General features: G+C 42.0%; 2 protein-coding genes across 5 annotated transcripts in view; one reads left to right on the forward strand and one right to left on the reverse strand.

Moving 5' to 3' along the window:
• The window catches only part of LOC139445361 (globin-like), a 53655-nt gene extending 44266 nt beyond the window's left edge, over positions 1–9389 (forward strand). For 2 of the 4 annotated variants that reach the window (XM_071226494.1, XM_071226492.1), the window contains exons 2-3: positions 6960–7372; positions 8117–9389. In XM_071226494.1, coding sequence (XP_071082595.1) covers positions 6986–7372; positions 8117–8272 — 543 coding nt within the window. In that variant the 5' untranslated portion in view covers positions 6960–6985 and the 3' untranslated portion in view covers positions 8273–9389. Of the gene's footprint in view, positions 1–4877; positions 4952–5885; positions 5907–6959; positions 7373–8116 lie in introns of those variants that run through there. The other 2 variants (XM_071226495.1, XM_071226496.1) reach the window with 2 other exon arrangements.
• Positions 9390–13817: 4428 nt separating this feature from the next.
• Positions 13818–23105, reverse strand: LOC139444884 (proteasome subunit alpha type-5). Its single transcript, XM_071225889.1, has 9 exons — positions 23045–23105; positions 22655–22763; positions 20488–20614; positions 19822–19889; positions 18727–18834; positions 17865–17923; positions 16969–17071; positions 15198–15284; positions 13818–14609 (listed from the first exon to the last, which is right to left on the reverse strand). Exons 2-9 carry the CDS (start codon positions 22748–22750, stop codon positions 14532–14534), a joined length of 726 nt encoding a protein of 241 aa, XP_071081990.1. The 5' UTR covers positions 22751–22763; positions 23045–23105; the 3' UTR covers positions 13818–14531.
• Positions 23106–25838: the final 2733 nt, after the last annotated feature.

The following is a 25838-nucleotide window of genomic DNA, read 5'->3' on the forward strand; positions in this document are numbered from 1 at the left end:
TGTCCGCAAACTACGCCCACCAGGTTGCCATGACAATAGTCACGTGACTGGAACCAACCAATCACCAATGATCTTTACCGGGGCAGAGATTTAAAGGAGGACCATACTCCACACTTTTGTCAGTTTTTGGTCCGGATGTAGATTTGTAATTACTGTCATTTGTGTCTCTGTGTAAACAGGGCAGCGGGGGTAACCTAGTGGTTCCAGCGTTTGAACGTCACACCGAGGCAGGGTATAATGTGCGAAGCCCATTTCTGGTGTCCCGCGCCGCGACATTGCTGGAATATTGGTACAAATAGTGAAGTCGGCAACTTCCGGACTGATATTTTAGATTTCAGTTGAATACCAGGACTGCCATGTAGACCAAGTAAACACCCCCCATCCCCCAACATACAGTAATGGTGATCGGGGATTACAACGTGTTAGAATGCTACTTGTTCATGCTGACTACCACTGGATTGGCCCAGGTTTAATTATTCACACCCAGTCATGATAACATTCTGACATACAGTCTATGAATTCCTTACTTATACAATATAAGTATCGATCTCCACTGATTATATTCTTTTTCCTGATGACAGATAGCTAGATTTGATTTATTGATAATCTAGATTTCCTTTGGTTTCATATGATACAAATATTCTACAGTTATTAAGCAGGACTGTGGCAGTTATTGCTGCGGTGTAAAACAACAGTCACTCTCACACACGTCACCCGTCGACTCAAACAGACGCGGACGCTGTGCCAGTTCTAGCGCAGCTTGCCGACTTGTCCGTGAGTGTCGTGCCTTCACATATGCAGGTGGTCGGATCTACTTGTCAGTGTATAGTATAGCCAAGTGAAGCTCCAACATAACAACCCTCACCCTTCACCCCTCACCCCTCACCCCACTCCTGTGGGTCCGGCCGTGGTCAGTGACTGTCAGATAAGATTTAGCACAAGCCACACGAGAGACCCTCCACGGTTGCGATATGCTAAGGGCGACAGCTTTACGACGTAAACACCACTAGCGCGGCGAAAAGACGACGGACGGCCCTAAAACCGTATATTAACACAACCTTAAGTAGCTCAACAGCCTCATCCCAGATGAAAGTCCTGAATCCCGGTGATCATAGTCCTATAATGACGACAGCCGTATCGTATGTTGGCCCGAATTTCTCTCGACCGAGTTAAAGGTTCTTTACGACGAAATCAGTTGTGTTGTTTGTCAGAGTGCGACACTTCCCCTTCGAGATCAGAGAAGCTATGTTAACTGTAGCTAGCGAACGATGACTTTGATTGACAGTCATGAATTTCTGAAGTCACGTGGTTATGATAGTACGGATCACAGTTATAAAGTAGTGTACTGACACATATATTAGATTTTCCAGTAAAATGAGGTTAAACCACATGTGCCCAAATTCCAGTTATATATCCTGTTTCTCTGTCAACGGGAACTAAACCCGGACTGTATGCGTGACTAGCGAACACGCTACCTACCGTCTAGTCGGAGTAACACGCAAAACATCCCTGCGGTTTTGTTCGTATTACGGAGGATAACATATTTGGTTTGTTTATTTGTTTGTTTTGTTGTTTAACACGTCACTCAGCAATATTACAGCTCTATGATGGCGGTCTGTAAATAATCGAGTCTGGACCAGACAATCCAGTGATTGACATCAAGATTGACATCAAGAGCATCGATCTACGCATTTAGGGTACAATGATATACATCAGCCAAGTCAGCGAGCCTGTCCACCCGATCCATTTAATCGCCTCTAACGACAAGGGGGCACGGGGGGCCCAGTCGTCTAAGGCGCCGCGATTCGCTGTGCAGAGTTGCGTCCCTTGGGCGGGCCAGAAACCTATGATTGTGGGTTCGAATCACAGTTCGACCCGATTATGTTTCAAGGTTTGTCAGCACCACACCCGTGCTAGTGGGTTTCACCGAAGTGGTAAACGTCTGAGACCTGCATCACTTCGGGCTTTCCTCCCACATTAAGCTGACACGCCGTGATATAACTGGAATACTGTTAAAAGCGGCGTTAAACCCAACTCACTCACTCACTCACACTTACGACAAACATGGGTTGCTGGAGACCAAATCTAACACGGAATCTTCACGGGACTGATAACATGTATGGTTGTCGCGCTGTCTGTGTGTGCGCTGTAACGCCAACCCCGCGGTGATCCTGCGTTAGAACTGATTGCTGTAAGAGGCGACCAAATGGATCAGGTGGTCAGGCCTGGTGACTTGGTTGTTTGCCGGTCATCGTATCCTGACGGCGTGGATCGTTGCTCACAATATCGATTACCGGACTGTCTGGTTCATTTTCGGCTATTTACAAGCCATTTTGCTTGAATATTGCTGAATGCGGCGTTAAACAACAAACACACAAATAAATATTAATATAAATGTTTCTAAGAGTATAACACATAATCCACCTAATATTTCTTTATACGCATACAGTGTAACCTCGTTAATCCTGACGACGCCGTTCCCTGTGAAATTGTACTGATGAACAAATTTGCGGTTTAACGAGTCGCGGTTTCGGATTAAGCTCCTCTGTGTAATACCTAGACGTCCACGACAGTGATGATGCTGGCAGTGTCTTAATCTGATCGGTGTTACTGTATATTAGTCACAGATTACAATTCTTTAAAACGGTTTCCTACACTCGAATACGTTTTTAAACTTTATTAGTTTACTTATACCAGTCGATATACAACCTACACTAAAAGAAGTGGCCTCACGTATAAATATCTTCAGTTTGCCAAATTACAGTGCACAGTAAGCTCACAGACAATCATAACTAAATGTTAAAAGCTGCGTTAAATTCTAATTCACTCACTCGAATGGTAAAAAATCTCTTCCAAAAATGTTAAATCGTAAAAGGACAAATCAACAAATAACAGTGTTAACTAATCATGTTCTGCCACAGACAATAAACTATTCCCTTTGTAGATGTAACTGTTTGATGGACGTTATGAAGACGTCCAACCTATAAAAAACCACCTCGATCTCAGCGAAAGCACTGAAATGCTTGTGAAAATTTAAAAAATAAATGTCAAGACCGGGAAGCTAGAGATAAGTATAAACAGTCCACGTCCCGAGAGCGACATCACCTCAATTCATTATGGCGGAGGTAAAGGGGTACTCTCTGTTGTAGTGGAATGGCATAAAGGGCGCTTATCAAGCTTAAATGTCTCTAAACTCGGATCCAAATCTCGGTGTTTGCACGCAAACCCCGCTAGACCTGGTTTACATCATCTCACAAACAAAAGATTAGAAAACATATTCCTTTCACACAAAGCATTCTCAGTTGAGCAATGATAACGGCATATTGCAATTCCTGGTATTCGTGGTGAGACGGTTCTATCGGAAGCTGTTAGCGAGATGGAAAAGCGCTAAGAGGACGCATTGTTGATTTTGACTCGAAAGCAGAAATATGTATTTTGTTGATTGGCGCCCCACGTGCGGGTAGGAGACGAGGTTCTTATCAAAATCCATATACAAGACAATCAGAATTTGAAAATATCTAAACCAACCATAACCAGAACACGCGTTGGACCTCAGATTCCGGAAAAGAGGGGGAAAAGATCGCAGGCGTTTACACAGCTTCGAGCAATATTGTATCTATAGGAGGTCTTTAAAGGCCGGATCCAGCATTTTAAAAAAGGGAGGGACCGAAAATACCAAAATCCACTCTCTGGATAATTTTACTGCCTACAACATGCTCTATTTGGTGTTCAAAAAAAAAAAAAAGAATGGGGGGGGGGGGGGGGGGGGGGGGGAGGAGGGGGGCTCCGGATTCCCTGGACCCCCTATGCCATTTCCTCATACAGGAAACAAACGTATTCAGCGTGAAGAACGAGCGCGTTGACCTCTGGGACATGTCCACCTCCTTTGAACTTCAGAGATTCTTTCTGTAGACAGACTTGTGCTGTTGTTAGAACGTGAAACTGTAGTGACTGTAATTTCCACTGCAGTTGCCATGACTACAATAAGTCTACATCAATCATTTAAATGAATTCGTACCGGTTTGTTAAAATATTCTCCATGTTATATTTATAGTACACGCTAAGTTAGATCTCGACTTTATAATAGTGTCATTGCGACTGATTTACGACTACCATTGTCTGAAGTACATTTGACTCCAAAGGCTTAGTTACCCTGTAGCCATTACATGTATATGTCTCCATAACTTAATTGTCATTATTTATAAGACACAAATCCCCGTTGTTAATCCTCACCAACATGTCATTGTATATTTACTGACAGCCAACCTGGGCTACTTCATCACTTCCCGTTCATTACTGTTATTTACAGTATGACATTTATTGCCTTAATTGTTCATCCCCTAAGCTGTGTCACCCCAGAAGTCCCATGTCCAGAGCAACGTCATCGTCTTTCCATTGTTGTTCATTACTATATATGTGCTACCATTACACAGTTACTACGGTGTTAGTCAGGCTTGGTATTCCGAGTGCTGGCATAGGGACGACCTCGAGCAGGATGTGCCGCTCGTAGGAAACACCCTGAGGTGAGCTGGAGCTCCGCTCACCTCTTGTATGCCTGAGCTGGAAGGTCCGCTCATTGCTGTGTTTGTGTTGTCAGAGCAGGTATTCCGCTCATTGTGCAATTATTGTTTATTGTTTACATGTTGTGCATAAAGCGTTCCGCGACAGTGATGTCAATTTTGTCCTTTATTCCCCCAAGAGCTAAATCCCCATCAACATGCGCGTTGACAATAGCATTTTTCAATAGTGCCCTTTTCATTCTTCTGTGCAAAATCCCTATCCAGTATATAATGTGCAGTTGTAACATAACGTGTCTATGTTTTTTTGTAAATGTATACAATGTCCAAATTCATGTAGATATTCATGTAGACTGGTATCCCGACTGGTCGATGACCGGAGCGGATGTGTTCGGACGTGAAGCTGGAAGCCCGTCCACCGATCGTACGAGCAGGTATTCCGCTCATTGTGTATTTCATGTTTATTGTTTTTGTTTTACATTAAATTTGCCGGCACAGTGACAGCAGCTCCAGCCTTTTGTGTCTACATTTCTCATTTTTTAAGGTACAATGGGTGTTGACAGATATTTGGTAGATTTTGACATGTTTTTAACCGAGGTGATCAGTGAGTGAGTGAGTGAGTGAGTATGGTTTTACGCCGCTTTTAGCAATATTCCAGCAATATCACGGTGGGGGACACCATAAATGGGCTTCACACATTGTCCCCAGGTAGGGAATCGAACCCGGGTCTTCGGCGTGACAAGCGAACGCTTTAACCACAAGGCTACCCGACCACCCCACCAAGGTGATCAAGTGATTTCTTGCACTTCGCGCGGTAAGACCCGTTTTATTACAATATAGATCTTGATTATCGATCAGATCGTCTTGACTGGACGCCGCCATTTTGTTTGAAGCAAATGCATGTGATATGAAAGATGGCATCTAATTGGTCAGTAGGAGGGACATAGAAGGGACATAACTCGTAATAGCCAGTGGTGGCGCTAAGATCGAGCCTGGAAATTCCAGCCCCCTTTTTCGGCAAGGGTGGAAACTGGACTTTTATAGATAATGCCCTTGCCTCGGGAAGATGAATGGTACGCAGTGGTACACAGTGGTACGCAGTGGTACGCACCGGTACACAGTGGTACACACTGATACACAGTGGTACACAGTGGCACTCGTCTCCACCTCACGGATTATCTCCGCCCGTACATCTGATTGTGAACACGTCACACTGGCAGGTGTGAAAGTGACTGTATACTCAGACACTTGCTCTATCTACTGGGCCTGTGCATGCCTCATCATCACGTGACCAGATACCGTGGTGTGTCTGCAGCGCTCGCCCTGTATATGTACACGGACGCAGGACACACCTCACTGTTTGGCTTATACACTGCACAGCAGGGACAGGTAAAATATAATCTTACCAGACAACATTCCTTAAACCCTTCAACGGTGTAAACAGGCATATTTCCATGCAATCCTAATTATTTACGTGCAATATTTTTTGTTTAAATAATAATGTAATAAACGCTTGAGGGAGTGCTTCACAGAACGCTATTATTTTCCCTCCCGTCCAGCCCGTACTGTAAAGCAAGTCTACATTTTCTCGACATACTCTAGGTATGAGTTTACACGAGAGATACTGAATACAGATTATCTTTCTATCCAAAACGAGATCAAGGTTTATTCAATAAGTTACCAGCGTCTTTGACCGCTCCAACATATTGTGGAATCGCCCCGAAACTGATGATGACTGTCAGCGTGAAGGATAAAGCCCTACCAGTTTAACTACTGTGAGGCACCATTATGGATTAAAACTATTGATTGACAGATTTTGAAACCATAAAAGATTACCACGGTCTGATGCACTATAATAAATTGAACGCAATACGATATGACGGTATACGGAACTATGGTATGACAGCAGTACGATATTTTGACTGCACAACGATATGAAATGTGCCCTGCATGTCGAGCAATGTGCCATGGTTTCGTCGAACAATATGTCTTGTATATGTCGAGCTATGTTTCCTGTATATGTCGAGCTATATTTCCTGTATATGTCGAGCAATATGACTTGTATATGTCGAGCTACGTTTCCTGTATATGTCGAGCAATAAGTCTTGTATATGTCGAGTTACGGTTCGTGTATATGTCGAGCAATATGTCTTGTATATGTCGAGCTACGTTTCCTGTATATGTCGAGCTATGTTGCCTGTATATGTCGAGCTATGTTGCCTGCATATGTCGAGCAATGTGTCTTTTATATGTCGAACAATGTGTTGGAATATCAATGTCTAGAATGTTCCCATATTGTCAACAATTACCGGATACAAAACAGAGGATTAACATCGGGGCTCAAAGGTGCGCCCCGAAGAGCGAGAGATAGCATGCATGTATTAGATCTAGAAGAGAGGGCGTGAGTTGGTGATTCATGTTGATACGTATTCCCTGTTGCAGGTTGAGATCTCACTGCCTTCCAAACTATGGGCGACACCGCGACGAATAACAACGTTGACTCCGATGACTCCGTTGTCGACCCTGCTACCGGACTGACCCTCCGTCAGAAGAACCTGATCATGGACAGCTGGGAGATTATCGGTTCGCGTCAGATGCAGAAGAAGAACGGAGTTAACTTTTTTCTCGAACTCTTCAAAGCTTATCCCGACCAGCAAGAGTTCTTCCCCTTGTTCCGCGACAAGTCCCAGGAAGAACTGGCGACCAGTTCCAAGATGCGTGCGCATGCAACTACAGTGATGTATCAGATCGGGTCCTTTGTGGGGAATCTGGATGATCCAGAGTGTCTGGTGGCTCTGGTGGAGAAGGTGGCGCGCAACCACCTCAACAGAGGCATCACGATAAAGGAGTTTGAGGTTTGTTTCTTTAGTTTTTGGTTGGCAGTTGTTTAACGTCGGTGTTGATTAACGCAATTAGCATACTGACATGCATCAACCAACAGTAAAAATGTGTTTTGAATGTAAACACATACAAGACATGTCTTAGATCTGAACGTGCTTAGGAATGTGTTTAATCCTAAACGGAATTCACATTTGGTGTGTTCTATCTAAACACGTTTAGGGTCTCACAGCCTAAACACCACCTAAACACAACATCTCCACAATCGAAACATGTTTAGAATTTTAACATGTTTACGACAAAAGGCATTTCCTTATGGTTTATCCTGATAATCTAAGCCTGTTTAAATAAAGTGCTTTGGGCATTAAGTCTAATATAGATAAGATGTATGAGATATATTGAAATAGGGTGTGCAAATCAGATTCACAGGCACTTGCACACATAACGCATATACCACCAGGACCTACAACGACCGCTGTGCCGTATCAACATACAAGTGTACAGACAAACCAAGCTAATGGTGACTTGGAAAATTTAAATTGATGAAGACAACAGTCTCGGTAGCACCATCTTCCCGAGCCAAGGACGTTGACTGAAGAGTTAACTCCCTTGCCTCGCGAAGATGCTCTGTGACCTCGTACTCAAAGACACAGACACTTGTGTGTAGTCCCTTTATAAGTGCAGTAATCACGAACGCGGTGTTAAACTCCATTTCACCTCAGCTCAACTGTCGATGCAGAGGTTTTTGTTTTTTGTTGTAGGAGTTGAGGATAATGTTTTCTCCGTTCCTGAAGAAGTATCTTGGAGATGAAGCGACGCCGGCCCTCCTCGAGGCGTGGGACAAGCTACTGGCTGTCATGAACACCATCGTTGGAGGGGTTGCCAAGGAACAGGGGTTGCTTAACAACACGACGTGAACCAAGGGAGACAACCCGGATAATGACATTTACAAGCAATAATTTCAGGGGGACTTTGCATTTAGTTGTTCAACACATGTGACAGCGCGCGCGTTAGCGTGACGTGTGGGCGGAGCCTGTAAAGTTGGTTTATGTTAAAGGTTCTTTAATAAATTCTTCGTGTCGAATCCTTCATGTAAATACCCAACACCCAACGTCAACAATTTATGAATTAAGACTGGACGCTTTGAGAACTTCGACCTTGTTCGTGACCTTGTAGTTGAAGTGAGTCACGCGACAGCCATCAATTATCTACATACAGTAAACTACGGTTATAACGAACACGCTTATAACGAATTAACGGATATAACGAACTAACTGTTTAGTCCCGACTATATGCTGTAGTTATGCTGTATATATGCTTGTAACGAATTACGGTTATAACGAACTAAAATTAGTAGTCCCTTTGAGTTCGTTATAACCGTAGTTTACTGTAATACACATTGATCATGTCAGACACCACGTATGTATAAGTGACTGTTTCAAAGGTGCATTTTTCAGTTTTTCAATTGTCCAACATGTACAAAAACATAATATTTTTAACTGTGCGGGGAAAACGAACGTTATATTAAAGGGCATCTACATCTTCACATAAATGTCAGTTAAAATATATTTATCTGATATGGACCCGACTTATAAATCATGAAGCTGTCGCATGGCAAGTTTTGCCCCGAACCAGTCTGTCTGAGAGGATTTCATGGAAGTAGTGACACGTTCGTTAGGCTTTTGATAGGAAACGGAATCCCCTGTAGGGTGCTTGAAGGAACTTCTGTACACACAAAACCGTTGTTGTTGGCGCGCGTCATGGAGCTGTGTTTTATTAATTATAAGTTTTCTATGGCAGTAAAATGTCACAAAACTGAATTAGTTATCAAAATATTTTTTCTTCAAAATTTAGAAAAAAAGGCAAATCTACCCTCGCATCTTAAAGAATATATTCTCGCATGACGAAAAGGGTTGCAGGTTGTACACTTGAATATACTCGCATCATGTAGTGCATTATACTGTCAGGTCTGATTCCCAAGTTGAAACGAAGGTTAACACTGAACTTAGTACGTACAGAACTAAATCGTGAAAAGTGTACATAACAAAATCAATAAATAATTGACAAATTATATTGAAACACATAGGCTTATGTTTTTAACTATGCATATGTTTACTCGGATAAAAAGCTGCCTGGCATTGGTTATACCGGCGAAACTTTGTCTTTTTGACCAACAAACTAGTGACAGTTTTGACAAATTGTTCTGTAGTAACCAGTCATACCCAGGAGTGGCTTTAGTTGGTCGGAACTGGAAAATTGCAATAGCTTCTATTTTTGTATTGACTGGTTGTATCTGATCTTGATGGAGTAAATAACAGAAGAAAATAACATGGGCCTTGGCAAGTTTACACTTGGCCAGATTTACTGTTAATTTTTGCCTGTGATATCCCCTAAGTAGGCCAGATCCTCTTCAAATGATCGCCCCACTCCATTGAATGATTGGTATTGTCGTCGATGTAAGTCTCTGTACCTTGAATGCCAGACGTGACGTCACTGAAGGTAGCCGGTGTATTTCAAATGTCTCCACCTTAAAGCCCATGTTATAGCTACTGCCTTGACAATGACACTGTCCACACTTGTGGCAGCAATGTCACTGAGAGTGTCACGAAAATGTTTAGGCTTGTAGCGAGAGGGTAACAAGTGTCTGAAGCCCTTGTACGAAGCTTGCGCTGTAAACGCTAAGGGAGGTCACATTTTATTAGCGCCTCATTTACGAGCGCCTCAATTACCTGCCACTAACACTCCTCCGAAAACAACCTTACTATGTAAACTTACAAGTATATATACTTAAACGGCCACATAACAATAATAATGCGTCAAGTACATTTCTGGTGTCTTCGATGAGGTATTGCAAGCATGTGGCTCAAAGCGGGGTAAAAACCAAAATTCCACTATTACAAAGTTTCTAAAGGGACGTTTAGGGTATTTCGTTAGGGACAACACAAATTCTCTCCATACAGAGGTACAGACTTCACTTAATTAATTTTGATCTTACTGTATTTTTTATACGAACATATGTTTGTGATTAGGCTCACAATACGTTCAGTCATCTGGAACCCCAAAACTTTATCAGTACTGTTTTCTGAGGAAATGATACTTAGAGAGCCAAGAATGCATTTTGACAACAGCACCCTGAAGTCGATGTAGCCATGAAATAGATCACGAGTGACTGACTTACCTGAAAACGACAGTCACCAAAAACCCATGAAGATCTTCAGCAACCGATGCTTGTCCTAGGAGGCGACTAGCGGGATCGGGTGGTCAGGCTTGCTGACTTGGTTGATGCATGTCATTGTCCCAATTGCGTAGTTTGTTGCTCATGATGTCACTGGAGTGTCTGATCCGGACTCGATTATTTACAGACAGCCGTCATATAGCTGGAATTTTGTCCTTGAATGAATGGCAATGCGTCATTAATGTGCATGGCCTCCTCGTCCAAACATACACGCGTCTAATGACGTCATCGGTATTTGCCCTTCGTTCCTCTCTCGGTGTCTGTACCACCTGACTTCTTGTCATGAAAGATTGGGACGGGTTCGGATCTTCTGGTCAAGATGATCCCATCATGTTCCATGGGTGACATGTCTGGTGAAAGGGCTGGCCATGGTCAAATATTGACGTTGTTCGTGGCCAGAACATGATTTGTGTGAGGTCTGGCATTGTCTTGAAACAGGATCCTGGGGTTGTGCTGCAAGAACGGTAACACGACGGGACGTAATTGCCAACGTTGGACTTCAACGTAAACTCCGAAGCCGATGTGGCGTCAGCGTCATTCCTCTGAATGGTCGATAGGGACCTTGTACCATTCTCTCGTAGTCGGTGACGTATGGCGTGCGGATTGATGACACGTTCAAGCGCACTCAGTGCGGAGGAGTTTAATTCGCCTCAAGAGCCATGCCGGTTTACGCGCTGTCTTCCGCAGAATCGACCATGGTAGGATGGAGATAAACGCAATGTGTTTAGATTAGATTAATGCTAGATCGAATTCATCGTCTCTAAATTTCATTTGAAACCAAACCTTAATAACTCTTGCAACAGAGACAGGCGAATACAGTTCTCCAAAGAAACCTAATTTACTTTGTGTGGTTCAGCTTCAATGGTCGTGTAGTCTTGAAGGACTGTGGCTCGGTGTCGCCATTGTCGTATCCGAGGCGTATCTCACATAACCCACATTCCCAATCTGGGTTGATGTCTGATAACGTAGATGAGGGGATATTGTCGTGTAACGTTCGTGGCGTGACGAAATACCCAACACTAAATATAGCCGTTTAATCAAATGACTAGCGAGACGAATATCTGTACGGATTTACAGACGGAGATTTCTTTACGTCACTTCCTGTACGCTATGTATGACGCAAGGGTCAAGGGTATATATAGTTATATCAGACAGCTACGCCATAAACCACAAAGAACAATGAAGGACGAAGTGTGGTTTATTTCACTGTAAAACGTCGTTTTTGTCATGACGTCATTTTTTTAGATTCGCTCTTCCCACCGTGTTTCATTTTGCGATCACCGCGAGCGCCTCGTGGTTCCCAACTTACTTTTCTGAAACGCATCGAAATATCTGCCATCCATGGTATAAGTACTTACGCTTTATTCTTAAGAATCCTTTCAAGTGTTTTAGTGTACATTGAGCTGTATTCAGTAAGTTAAATATTCAGGTGTTACGTACATCAGAAACCGCGTGTAGAGTTCTTGATGCGCACGTAAAATCTCCAATAGAACCACTCCGGTTGAACTTTATGTGATATTTTCCAGGCAAATTAGTAAAACAAGTTGTATTCATTAGGAGTAACCGTTCGTGATATTATAGAATCTGTTCGCCATCCTATAGTATAATAAAAATAGATACCGCTCAAGACAAATACACAATTTACGTGTGCCTCGTGGATCCCGAGGGTACTTGTGTCGGGGGTTTGGGGTTGTTACCCCCAACTCTTGGATTAGTCTTGGATCTTTCAATACAAATAGTGGCGAACTTATTTTATAGCGGCTGCTAATCATTATTAAGAAATAAATGAAACCCTTGAATCACCTCCAGCCTGGTGTAGATGCATGTGTGGTAGTGTAGTAAACAAATGATGGACAGATTATATTATTTCATGAATTTGTTTAGAACGCAATTTCCATTTCTGACTCCTCAAAAACACTTAGACAATGATAGATCTTATCATTACCTTGGGCACTGGACAAGTGTGCACGCTCATTCCCAACTTCATGGGGAGTATACTACGCAAGCAGCCTATGAGGCGCTGAGGATTGACAGTCACATTACAATCTCCTACTGTACCCATTCAAACAAATTTACTTAGACACCAGATGTATTACATGTGTTTCAGTGTGGGTCAGGACGGAAGACCCATAAAGTGGGGCTGGATCAGTTCGTGTATATACCATAATAGCTTTTTGGGGGAGGGGGGCACAGAGCTTCTTTGAAAAGCAGTGGCAGACTTAAAAATGAAAAATGAATACCAATCGTTATTTTTTGAATATTTGCTACTGCCACCAAGATCTGCACCTGAGGCGGACTTTATAGTACTTTTGGTAGTACATGTAGGTGCATTTTGTTGCAGGTGCCATCTCTCCCAGAAACATCTCCACAATATAAAAGCCTGACCTATATTATTTCCATTCAGAACTACCCTTGATGTTCGATACAGAAGTCAGATATGTTGCCCTGAATGCTTCCCTCTCACATGGGGGATATAGAAGCCTCGACACTCGCTGACTGGAAAGTTCCCCGATGAAACAACCTTCATAGTTTGCCAGATCATCATGAAGAGAGAGTGTATCTGCTTCTAACCAAGTAGCACATAAAAACGCCTGAAGAAGGAAATTTCAGATCAAGGTGCAACCTTGCGCCTTCTAATTAGATCTTAGTTCTCGCTACCACTAAATGAAGGTCTGAGGTCATCTCATTACAGGTCAGGTCGGAATAATCTTTCATACGACCAATCAGAGCGTCACTTACCAGATCGGGAAAGTGATTGTCGGAATATGTTACTAATCATGCAACCTCCACATGGTTAACACAGAATATTCCGAAAGACCGTTACATCAAAATTATTGTCTATCTCTCGCTTGGGATTAACATTTGCACGTGTGAAGTACTGCCATACAATCTCAACCATATATTAGACATTCCAGAATGTTCTTTTGTTCAGGTTAAAAAAATTAATCAAGAACATTGTCAACATATTTTACAAGCGTAGTCTGAAATGGAAGTCCCCAGTTTGAAACAAAAAGATCATAAAGCTGCTTTCTGCTTGGCTGTCAACTCATTGTTAGTCATTTCATTGGTCGGTCAAAGTTTGCAAAAGTTTGTTCTGATGTGATACCCTAAGATCTTTGTTTAGCGGTAGCAAAAAAAAAGATCTGATTTAAATGAGATTGAGGTGCAACCAGATCATCTGTGTACGACACAACACATCAACAACGGACACACATATTGATGACAATGTTTAATATTGAGTCCATCATCAAACTACCCCACACTGTGCTCCCACAATGCAGTACAGGTGAGGTGCAAAGAGCATAGAGATAAAGATGGAGTCTGTCAGCGATCACAAAGCTGAACACAACTTGCAGTCACGTAACAAATAACACCATTCTGCAGCCAGTTGTCATCAATACCTTGAACATGTTGGAAACAATGTCCATTCCTTGCATCAGAAACTGTTTTGACTTTATTGATCTAAAATATGTGCTGTCTTTGAAAGTTATTTCTGTAATGGGACGTACAATCTCACTCAAATGATGACAACTTCCTCCACAAAACCCACACAAGAACTCATCAAATACGTAGTTATTATTCTGCCACGGATACTGCACAAATCAAGCTTTTTGGATGGAAATCCAAACATGAAAACACACAAGATAATGAATATCAACATGGCAGGCTACACATCTCATTCACACGCAAGGATGTACAGGTTAGTGTTTGTCAAATCAAGATCAATGAAATAAGGATTTATATGCTTTTGGTTGAAAAATGTCTGAACAGAATAAAACAATAAATTCAGAAAATTCAACTTCTGATTTATGAACTTTCGTCCTATCCGTTATGGGACAGGTAAGAAGTTAAATGTATCTGATGAGAGACTGTGTGGCCATGTTGTTAGCACTGTGATCTGTGGGTGACTGATTGAATCGGATATACACATGAAGCATCTCTCACAGGTCCTTTATAACATCCTCCAGTTCCTCCTTGGAGAACATGTGGAAGTTGCGCTGAGGCGTTACTGTCGACATCTGGAAATACATGACATCAAATAAGTTCCACTTACTCTGAGAAAAGAGTAGTCCAATGATTGAAACAAATGAATTACTAATGTGTTCGTTTGTTGATTGTTTAACACTGCACTCAGCAATATTCCAGACATATGACTGGAATAATCAAGTCCGGACCAGACAATCCAGTGAATGACATCATAAGCATCAATCCTGTATCTGGGATACAATGACGCACATCAACCAAGTCAGCAAGTCTTACCACCCGATCCTGTTAGTCGCCTCTTACAACAAGAATAGTCGCCTTTCACGGCAAGCATGGGTTGCTGAAGACCTCTTTTAACCTGGATCTTCATGGGTATACAAATGAGTAAAAACATCCTTAAAAGGTGTCAATGTAGAGTCAGAAATATTTGCAATGCACCAACAGTTTGATCTGTGTTAACCCACCTCAATATTTAAAAACCATATATCAAATAGGTTTAACCATGTTTAGGGCGGATTAAACAATCCAGTTGCCATTATTTACGAAACTAGGCACTGTCACAGTGGAACCAGGGGAAGAAGGCGGTAACTGTTTGATCAACCTTGAAAACTCGAACCACTCACCTCAACGTTTGTGGAATTAAGTTTCTCCTCCATTACTTGTTTTAGAATCGTCAGAGCTGACTTACATGCCTCTTTCAGTGTCAGAGACTGGAACAATCAAAACACATTCACATAGAGTAGAACTCATCAGGGAATGGACTCAATCTATGTGTCAATTCAAGCAAAATCAGACGTCCCCCATAACTATTATTATTCAGATAAGATCAGTAAATGCCTTAGCAGTTTCAAGTGACGTGTCTCACCCACTTCATGCGACACCCTCAACCTTGTGCGACACCACAACCGATCTTATGCTACGCCACCCACCTTATGGTACACCATCCACCTTATGCTACACCATCCACCTTATGCTACACCACCCACCTTATGCTACACCATCCACCTTATGCTACACCATCCACCTTATGCTACACCACCCACCTTATGCTACACCATCCACCTAATGCTACACCACCACCCACCTTATGCTACACCACCACCTTATGCTACACCACCACCCACCTTATGCTACACCACCCACCTTATGCTACACCACCCACCTTATGCTACACCACCACCTTATGCTACACCACCACCCACCTTATGCTACACCACCCACCTTATGCTACACCACCACCTTATGCTACACCATCCACCTTATGCTACACCATCCACCTTATGCTACACCACCACCACTTTATGCTACACCATCCACCTTATGCTACACCACCCACCTTATGCTACACCACCCACCTTATGCTACACCATCCACCTTATGCTACACCATCCACCTTATGCTACACCACCACCTCATGCTACACCACCACCTTATGCCACATCACCACCTTATGCTACACCACCCACCTTATGCTACACCACCACCTTATGCTACACCATCCACCTTATGCTACACCATCCACCTTATGCTACACCATCCACCTAATGCCACACCACCACCCACCTTATGCTACACCACCACCTTATGCTACACCACCACCTTATGCTACACCATCCACCTTATGCTACACCATCCACCTTATGCTACACCATCCACCTTATGCTACACCACCACCTTATGCTACGCCACCCACCTTATGCTACACCATCCACCTTATGCTACACCACCTAACACTTGATGCTACATCACTTACACTATAGTATGTTGCCCCTTGTATGGTACACACTCAACCTCAGGGTACACACTCAACCTCAGGGTACACACTCAACCTTAGGGTACACACTCAACCTCAGGGTACACACTCAACCTCAGGGTACACACTCAACCTTAGGGTACACACTCAACCTCAGGGTACACACTCAACCTCAGGGTACACACTCAACCTTAGGGTACACACTCAACCTCAGGGTACACACTCAACCTCAGGGTACAACCTCCGGGTACACACTCAAACTCAGGGTACACACTCAACCTCAGGGTACACACTCAACCTCAGGGTACACACTCAACCTTATGCTACACCACCACCTTATGCTACGCCACCCACCTTATGGTACACCACCACCTTATGCTACACCACCTAACACTTGATGCTACATCACTTACACTATAGTATGTTGCCCCTTGTATGGTACACACTCAACCTTAGGGTACACACTCAACCTCAGGGTACACACTCAACCTCAGGGTACACACTCAACCTTAGGGTACACACTCAACCTCAGGGTACACACTCAACCTCAGGGTACACACTCAATCTCAGGGTACACACTCAACCTCATGGTACACACTCAACCTCAGGGTACACACTCAACCTCAGGGTACTCCACCCACCTTATGGTACACCTCCTGTAGAGCTTGCTGGGCCCCCTCGGACCCGGACCCGATGGCCTTGGCATCGTACTGGATGAAGGTCCCAGAGGGGTCCATGTGAAACCTGGCAGAGAGAACACAGGGTACAGGTTTCCTCCTTACATCACTGACTACTTCACGTTAGTCTTCTACACAACAGCTGGTTACTGTCTCATCATGCAGTCACACCACTCCGATGTGAGTAATTCCTCCACTTTAACAATACAATGACATAGATGTGCCCCTGTTGTGTACAGACACTGTGGCATACCGAGCAGCATCATGGCTACTAGAAGACATGAAGACACGGCCTGTGACACAATACAACACAATAGGGTTGTCACGATAAATCGGAATATCGATATATTGCTATTGGTCAGCTCTAAAAGTCAATAAATCGATTGTTAAATCAGTTTCCGATCAATAGTACCGATTTCAGTTAGGAGTATCGATAGTTTCGATTGTATTTACCATATCAATAACATACATGCAATGCTGTTCAAATTTGTTTTTCTTTTGATCATGAGTGGTAGTAATTTACACATGGTAATGTGGAAGTTTCTTTTTCTTAAATTATTAGGGTAAAGAAAAAACAAATCAGTCATATTTTAAAATTTACTTTTTATTTATTGTTAGTGTCATCACATTCAAAGGAAACCTCAGTTCCAAGGTTTAATTCAACTCTAAAATCCATCTAAAATGGTATACTGAAACTATCAATATTAATCGCAATAGTTGCTTGCAATATCAATAGTTATCGCAATAGTTTCTTTCAATATCAATAGTTATCGCAATAGTGATTTCCAGAACAATAGTCTCCCCTACAACACGGACAATGTACAAGTCAGCATCTATCAGCAGTGAGAAGCAACACTTACAGTTGCGGCCCCTTCTTGTCAATGCCGGCAAACAGCAGCGCTACTCCAAATGGTCGACTCTATCAAAGAAGAAACTAGGTATCAGCAGAAAACAAAAAGTTGACACGTTTATCATGTTTATGACACCATTTTACATTTGTTTTCAATGACATTACACTGATTATCTGACAACATCAAGAGTGTCAGTGCTCCAGATAATGTTTAAGCCAGTGGGTATTTACTCATAGGAAATCATTCCATTGAATATTTCAACTTTCTTTGGATATTCTACAATTTTTTACCGTTGCATCCATTCTAAGGGGTATTTTCAGATCAATGAGTTAGAAATTTGAAAAAATAATCATACTTTTGGTTTAACATGTTTAATGAGCAACTCGTGATATTTGGCTTCTTAAACCATGTAAGTCAAGCAGCACACACTCCAACATCAACAATGGCTTCACTTGTCTAAGTTACAACAAGCGACAGGTAAAGCTTCTGTGCATCATTTACTGCAGAGTTCATGTATGTGATGCCCGCATACATTCATCACATAAATACCACACAGTGTTGAAATACTATTAGGTAAGGAAAAGATTAACATGATAAAAGATGTCATGCATATTTGGGTCATGATTCTTTGGCAAACTTGTGAGGAGAACTCAGAATGAACTCCAATTTGGTAAGTATGTAAAGCCTTGGCTTGCCTCTGGGCCACCTTCTAGTCTTCTTCTGAAGGGGCTTGGCAAGATCTACACAATACAACAATATATACAACTAAACTATGTCAATGTCTGCTTGTCCAAATGTAATGATAGACTTGAGCAAATGGGGCATGGTATTACAGCCTTGTTGAGCCCTGACCCACATGCTGCACACTGACCATAGCTCCTGGGTCTGCATCATCGTCCCCAAAGGCCAGGGCGAGGTTACTGACTGCCTGGGTCACACTCTCCACGGTCATCTTCTCATTGTAGGTGAACCAGTGATTCTGAAACACAAAGTGGTTGCACCCATATGTCATCATGGTCATAATGATTGCAACTTTCTTCTTTCTACAGTGGGTAATGATACTGATTACACGATTAAAGCTGTACAAAAGCAGATTCTTATTCCTAATGGTGTTTTACATGTACAAAGAGTGAGTGAGTTGGGTTTTACACCGCTTTTAACAGTATTCCAGTCATATCGCGGCGTGTCAGTTTAATGTGGGAGGAAAGCCCGAAGTCATGCAGGTCTCGGACGTTTACCACTTCAGTGAAACCCACGAGCACGGGTATGGTGCTGACAAACCAAGAAACATAATCGCGGCGAACCGGGATCTGAACCCACAATCATAGGTTTCTGGCGTGCTAAAGGGATGCAACTCTGAACAGCGAATCTCGGCGCCTTAGAGGACTGGGTCACCCGTGACCCCTACATGCACAAAGAAAATTAGTTTTGGGAATTGTACAGGGCATTGGCATTGGCATTGCAACAGTTTGGCTGGTTACGTCAATTGTGAGAAGTAGATTTCTTGCACTATTGGATGTGATGATAAAGCCAAATGCATATTATTCATAAGATTCTGTAGACTGTATGAAAAATTGTCAGGTAAATAAGAGAGGTACCTTTGAATTACAGTCTGAGAAATATATACATGAATGTGGAAGAATGGACATCCACGTCTCTTCAAGCAAAATGAAAAAACAAATCTGCCATGATCAACAAAATTGTTTTCAGTTTATTAAGGCCATGGATACAATCAACAGTTTAGCTCAGAGACATTGTCAACAAAGGATGTTTTAGTTTTAACTAATCATCACTGTAATGCCATCGGACCACGGACAATTGTGACACATCAAAATTGGGATAAACTGTTGCCCCCAAGTGCAGACTTGATAATATACAGGCTACTGCAATACGAGTTATAGCTGTAATATTGCTCAAGTCGGGGTAAAACATCTCCCTGTAGAAATAACAAGACCTGTATTCTCACCTGTGCTTCTGTTCTTGCCCTGTCGATGAGTGTCCGGGAATCAGCAATGAGACCACTCATGGCACACCCTTCAGAAGAAAGTCATACTCTGGCTCATTGTGCATGTGACAGGTGAGAGGTATGTCTAGATTAATTGTGTCGGCCTGCTGCATTGACACAGACCAATGTTCATGGTAAGTAGGTGCCATTTGCAAGACATAGTAGTCCTGGCATGTAACCATGGTAACAGACTAATGTTCATGTTAAGTAGGGGCCATTTGCAAGACATGGGAGTCTTGGCAATGTTACTGACTCGATAAAGATTCATAAGATTTTCTCTCCATGCTACCAGATTCTCCTTGTATTTCACTTTGTATTAGGACTGGCTACTTAAATCTGCAATTGGCTAGAAAACAATGATCTAGCTAGTGACCATGGTGACAAGTCCAGTTGGCTAGTGCTGTTGCAAAATTATTTCACATACTGCTTTGGAGTGGTACATGTAGTAAGTTTATGACAGCCCAAATGTTTAGAGTAAACAGGGTAAAACTACTCGTAATATTTTTTTATAATGTCCAGGGACATGTTTGGGAAAGTAGCTGGGACACTATAGGTTGTACAATCATGGTGGATACATATTTGACTGAGCCTTACATGTCAGTTCGTATCAGTACAAGTAAACAGTACCTATATGGTTGTCAACCTCCATAATCTTCTCAATGCTGGAAGGCTCAATCAATGGGGAGGTGACTCTCTTTTCTACTGCCAGGACAACTCCTTCTCCTGTCTGTATGCCAATGGCAGTTGATCCAAGCTTGAAAACAAATGACGAAACTGTACAACTGAACATGCTGAAGCTGGTCATCTATAATTTGCTAACCCATCATTTAAGTTCTTTTCAGTGAGTGAGTGAGTATGGTTTTACGCCGCTTTCAGCAATATTCCAGCAATATCACGGCAGGGGACACCAGAAATGGGCTTCACACATTGTATCCATGTCGGGAATCAAACTCGGGTCTTTGGCGTAACAAGCGAACGCTTTAAGTTTAACCACAAGACTACCCCACCGCCCCATAGGTACTTTTCAAATCAAACTATAATCATGACAATATCTGGTTTAAAGTAGGCAAATTTGAAAAAAGGCATCTTTTAAACAAACCAAGGACAGTACTTTGCAATGACGATTTTATAACAGCATGTACAAGCTGTACCTGTATTTCCAGGGAGCCATCTAGACATGACCCTTTCTTACATTTATTCACATTCACAAACTTAACCCGAGTGGCCCCTTTGGCTTTAATACTACCAGGTCAAATGTTCTTTGTCAGGCCTTTTTGGTATGTAACATAGGGAACTACAGAAGTGAATAGGGTATGTATGGGGTTTACCCCTTCACAACTACATGTATCATCAAGCACCCTATTTTCGAACTACACCAATTTTCGAACAGCCTATTTTTTATATTGATTTGTTGCATTAATGGGCGATGTGTGACGTCATGAAAGCTGCCGACTGGAGAATGCATGCGTTCGGCATGTCAACATTGAGGTCATGCGAAGTACTGTACACCTGTCAGAACATTTCATTGTCAGTCAGACATTTTGGTGCCCGTGTCATGATGAAAAGGAAGAGTAAAATAGTGTGAACACAATCATGTGGCAAATATTCATATTTTGTGAAGAGGTTTCAAACTATCACTTACTTTTTAGTTTTAATGCCGAAATGCAAGAATTATGTAGAGAACTGTGTGACAAAACATGTCTCTTCATTCAAGAAAACCCCACTAAAGTACTAAGCCAATCGGGAGTAGTGCACTTTACCGGGCGCACTTTTTCACATCCAATTAGCGCTGTGGGGGCTCGAACGCGCTTCGCCGGCTCACCGGTTCTGCTAATTAATGCGTTAATTAGCCGACGCTCTACCACTGGACCACAGGCGCTATCACATGTAATCAGTGCTCGTTCAACGGGTCATTAGAATCCCCAATGACATGCACGCGTAATCAGTAAACAATGAATTGCGCATGCGTATGACGTCACGGTCCGCGCTCCCATTCATCTTTTCTTGAAACCACACCCGCAATTGTTTTTGTCAGCATGACCGACCAATGGGATTAAAAGGATTAACGCTTGTAAAGGTAAGAATTTATGGCTTACCCTTGCCCAAAGCAGGCTAACCCTAATGACCGAAAACGGGTGTTGGATCGTAAAGACGTGTAAGTTTCCCTAAGACCGATAAACAGGTGTTGGATCGTAAAGACGTGTAAGTTTCCTTAAGACCGAAAAGGGGTGTTTGATTGTAAAGATGTGTAAGTTTCCCTAAGATCGAAAACGGGTGTTGGATCGTGAAGCGAGAGTCACCAGAGCGTGAGGCATGGTAATGGTATAACGAGACAGCGATGGCACTATAGCGCGGTAATTGAGCGGATGGTAGAGCTTGGGCTGCGCCCGGTAAACTGCATTGTTGCCAGCCAATCAGGTGTTTGACAATAGTTGACATCACAGCAATGCAGTGGAAGTTTACAGACAAGGTAATGGAAGTCACACCGTTTATCAAGGAGTCCTTTTCTTTCGGAATGTAACTGATTTCTATTGTTGAAGCCATCACCTACTGGTATGAGGCAGAATTTGAGTTTTGATTAACTCTTCCCTCGAAATATCAGCAATGCCATCTTAACCATGTTTACAATAACCATTCGAAAATAGGGTACATCAGGATATAGCGTTGAGATGGTAGGATTGGGGTTGTTTTAAGGGTTAGGATGCAGTGCTAACTCAAAAGCAAAATGTGTGCCAGATAGAAGTTAATTGTTCCCATAAGATCTAGTATGCCTGTCCCTGTGTAGTGTACATACTTTGATGGCCTCAATGGCATATTCGACCTGGAAGAGGCGACCCTCTGGTGAGAAGGTGTTCACACCTCGATCATACTCAGATCTGGTTAGAAACATGATTCCTCTGGACCTGTGAAAACAAAAAACAACGAAAGCATGACAATTCCCTTTCCTTCGTTAATGTGATTACTGTAATATATACTTTGAAGAAATTGATCTCAAAGTGAAATTGTTTAGGGACTGCAAAAACACAAGTCATGCATCGACATCAACAAATGTTCGACGTATTTCACAGTCGACAAAACGCGCAGACACGTGTGTAAAGCACGATATGCAATTTTAACATCCCTTACACAAATCATCAGTTGACAGTTTCTCTAAAAACAGAGGAATATAAAACGGCACGCTTACCCAAACCTAGATATATACACACACCGGTATCCACGCGTGACAAAGCAAGGTTTGCTTTGCAATGGCGGAAAAAGTACTATATGACAGAGGAAAATTCGATGTGCTGTAAATACCAAACGAACAAGCATTTAGAGTAATCTCCCTTACACGATTTGGCGACAACGACCCAAGCCGAAAAGTGTATATTTCAGACAATCAGCAGATTTAACTTTACTGTTAAATGTAGCATCTGATTGGAAAATATTTCATAAAAACATGTTCTAGTGTGGAAATTCTTCCTTAAACTTATATTTGCAGAGACAGATATGAACATGGAGTCAGTATATATGAATTCTAATGAATATTTCATTGATAGTTTCAAAAATTGATGTGCATAAATCCTTTTGAATGAAACAATTTAATTTTAACATATTTTACTAGTGTAAATCATTTGATCCCTGACTGTAAAATAGCCCATATATCGTAAACGAAACTAATGGCGTGTTTTAACTATAATTACAACCCATAAGATATGAAAAAATAGAAGAAGAAAAAAGTACTACAATCTGTACTTTACTAAGAAAGCGTTATCCCAAATATAACATTTGTTAAACCCATAAGATGGTTGTCATTCTTTTTTTTCACATCCCGCAAATCACGGAAACCCCCTCACGTGTGAGAGGACACTCGGGCATCTTCTTTATAGTAATGGGGCGGTCGGGTAGCCTAGTGGTTAAAGCGTTCGCTCGTCACGCCGAAGATCCGGGTTCGATTCCCGACATGGGTACAATGTGTGAAGCCCATTTCTGGTGTCCCCAACCGTGATATTGCTGGAATATTGCTAAAAGCGGCGTAAAACCATACTCACTCACTCACTTTATAGTAACAGCCTCTGTGAAACACAGCGACACAGTGATGCCAATCGATTAATACATATTTTATACACAGAGGGCTGTGGGGCTCCGGTTTCAAGTGACAGACCTGCATGTTTGATACAAGTACTTCAAAGCCTCTTTCACTCACCGGCAAACCCAGTTTTAGTTATGCATATCACACCAACGGGTGACAAGGACTCTAGTATCACACAGGCAATGTCTCAGTTGACATATGTCAATGTTTTTGTCTTAACCGAGACTTGTGTTGACTCCGGTAACGTGGAGACCAGACTCCTAGATTTGTGTGGTGCTGTGTCCGCAACTTTTCCCCTGATCAAAGATTAAAAATACTTATACATCTTTTTAAATTATCTTGTCTTCTATATAGAGAGATGGAGTGACGTAGTTAAGTACACATGTTGTAGTTTCTATCATATTCGTTTTCCTTTACCACAAACTGTTATCTGTAACGGGAAAATGTATCATTTTCGGATAGTAATATTCCCATTAATGAATGGTTCCAGAACCTCTGAGTGACAACAAAGTTATACATTATTATTTATCAACTACAACTATAATCAAGACAGGAATTCAATTTACTAAAATAAAATCTTTAAACATTTTGAAGTCTGATCATTGTTAAAAGTGAACAGTAGAGAGCTCACAAACATCTGTTACGATATGGCCGCAAATGATTACCAATAAAAGAATCCTTGTTAATTACTTGTGAAACTGATACACGATGTGAACACCTGATGCAATGAAGTGTTTGGTTGGCATTTGCAGAAGTTGGTATTAACTCGGTAATTGACAGTATTGACAAGATATTTTATGGATGACAACCTCTTTATTCTGTTATCCTGCGATGTTTCGTCTGTGGTAGCTGGACTAGGTATAAATACGGACGACAGTCACAAATCATTCTGTGGCTGTCTGATAAACTGATTGTTTATTCACTCAAATAAGAAACGTTCCTATCTTGTACAGTGTTAAATCTTAACGGTATGCTATTACCCTTGGCACATCCTGCAAGTTTATATTGGTAGCTGAACATGTCATACTTGCGTGTATTACATATTCCTATTGTAATTTACTGTGAATAGATTATGACAATACTGTTAACTTTATTACGTTGGGTACTTTTCGAATATGTATTGTGGCCGAACTAGAATTGGTGAGTGCCCACTCGGGTAATGTATTAGTAAGAGTAAGTGAGTATGGTTTTACGCCGCTTTTAGCAATATTCCAGCAATATCACGGCGGGGACACCAGAAATGGGCTTCACACATTGTACCCATGTCGGGAATCGAACCCGGGTCTTCGGCGTGACGAGCGAACGCTTTAACCTCAAGACTACCCCACCGCCCGTATTAGTTAGAGTGTGTCGGGTATACTATATTCAGTCATATGTAAACTGTTGTATTACGTTGTGTACCTGGAATATGTATCGTGACGAATGTATGTATCCTGTGTAACCAGTCTATACCATGTCCATCGGATGGTCTTCGTATATGTGTACTTCTATTACTGACTGTAAACACGTTCTAATAGTTCACTGTAAACATTCTTTTGTTGACTGATTCTATAAATAATTATGTGGCTGTCTAATAAACTGATTGTTTGTTCACTCAGGTCGTGTGTTGTTGTGTGGGTTAGCCGTGTAACTCAGCTAGGCAAGCTGATTCCGGAATGAGTCTTCACTGTTCTTGATTGTTTATTAACGCTTACACACATCTCAGGATGACGTCAATTGGTCGAGATTGATGTCAACATGCTTTTGGTAGCTGTAGGTAACGAGTAAAAATTGAATTGCTTATACATATGACAATTTCTTAACTGAACTCAGTTTGTCTCTACTCAAACTGACTAAAATATGGTTCCTGTGGAGGCTTATTCTTACAATATAATTTGTTATTGCTCTAAATGATGCACAAAATGGG

The sequence above is a fragment of the Haliotis cracherodii genome, unplaced genomic scaffold (assembly GCF_022045235.1).
Source record: "Haliotis cracherodii isolate W230 unplaced genomic scaffold, xgHalCrac1.p SCAF_6, whole genome shotgun sequence".
NCBI lineage: Eukaryota > Metazoa > Mollusca > Gastropoda > Lepetellida > Haliotidae > Haliotis > Haliotis cracherodii.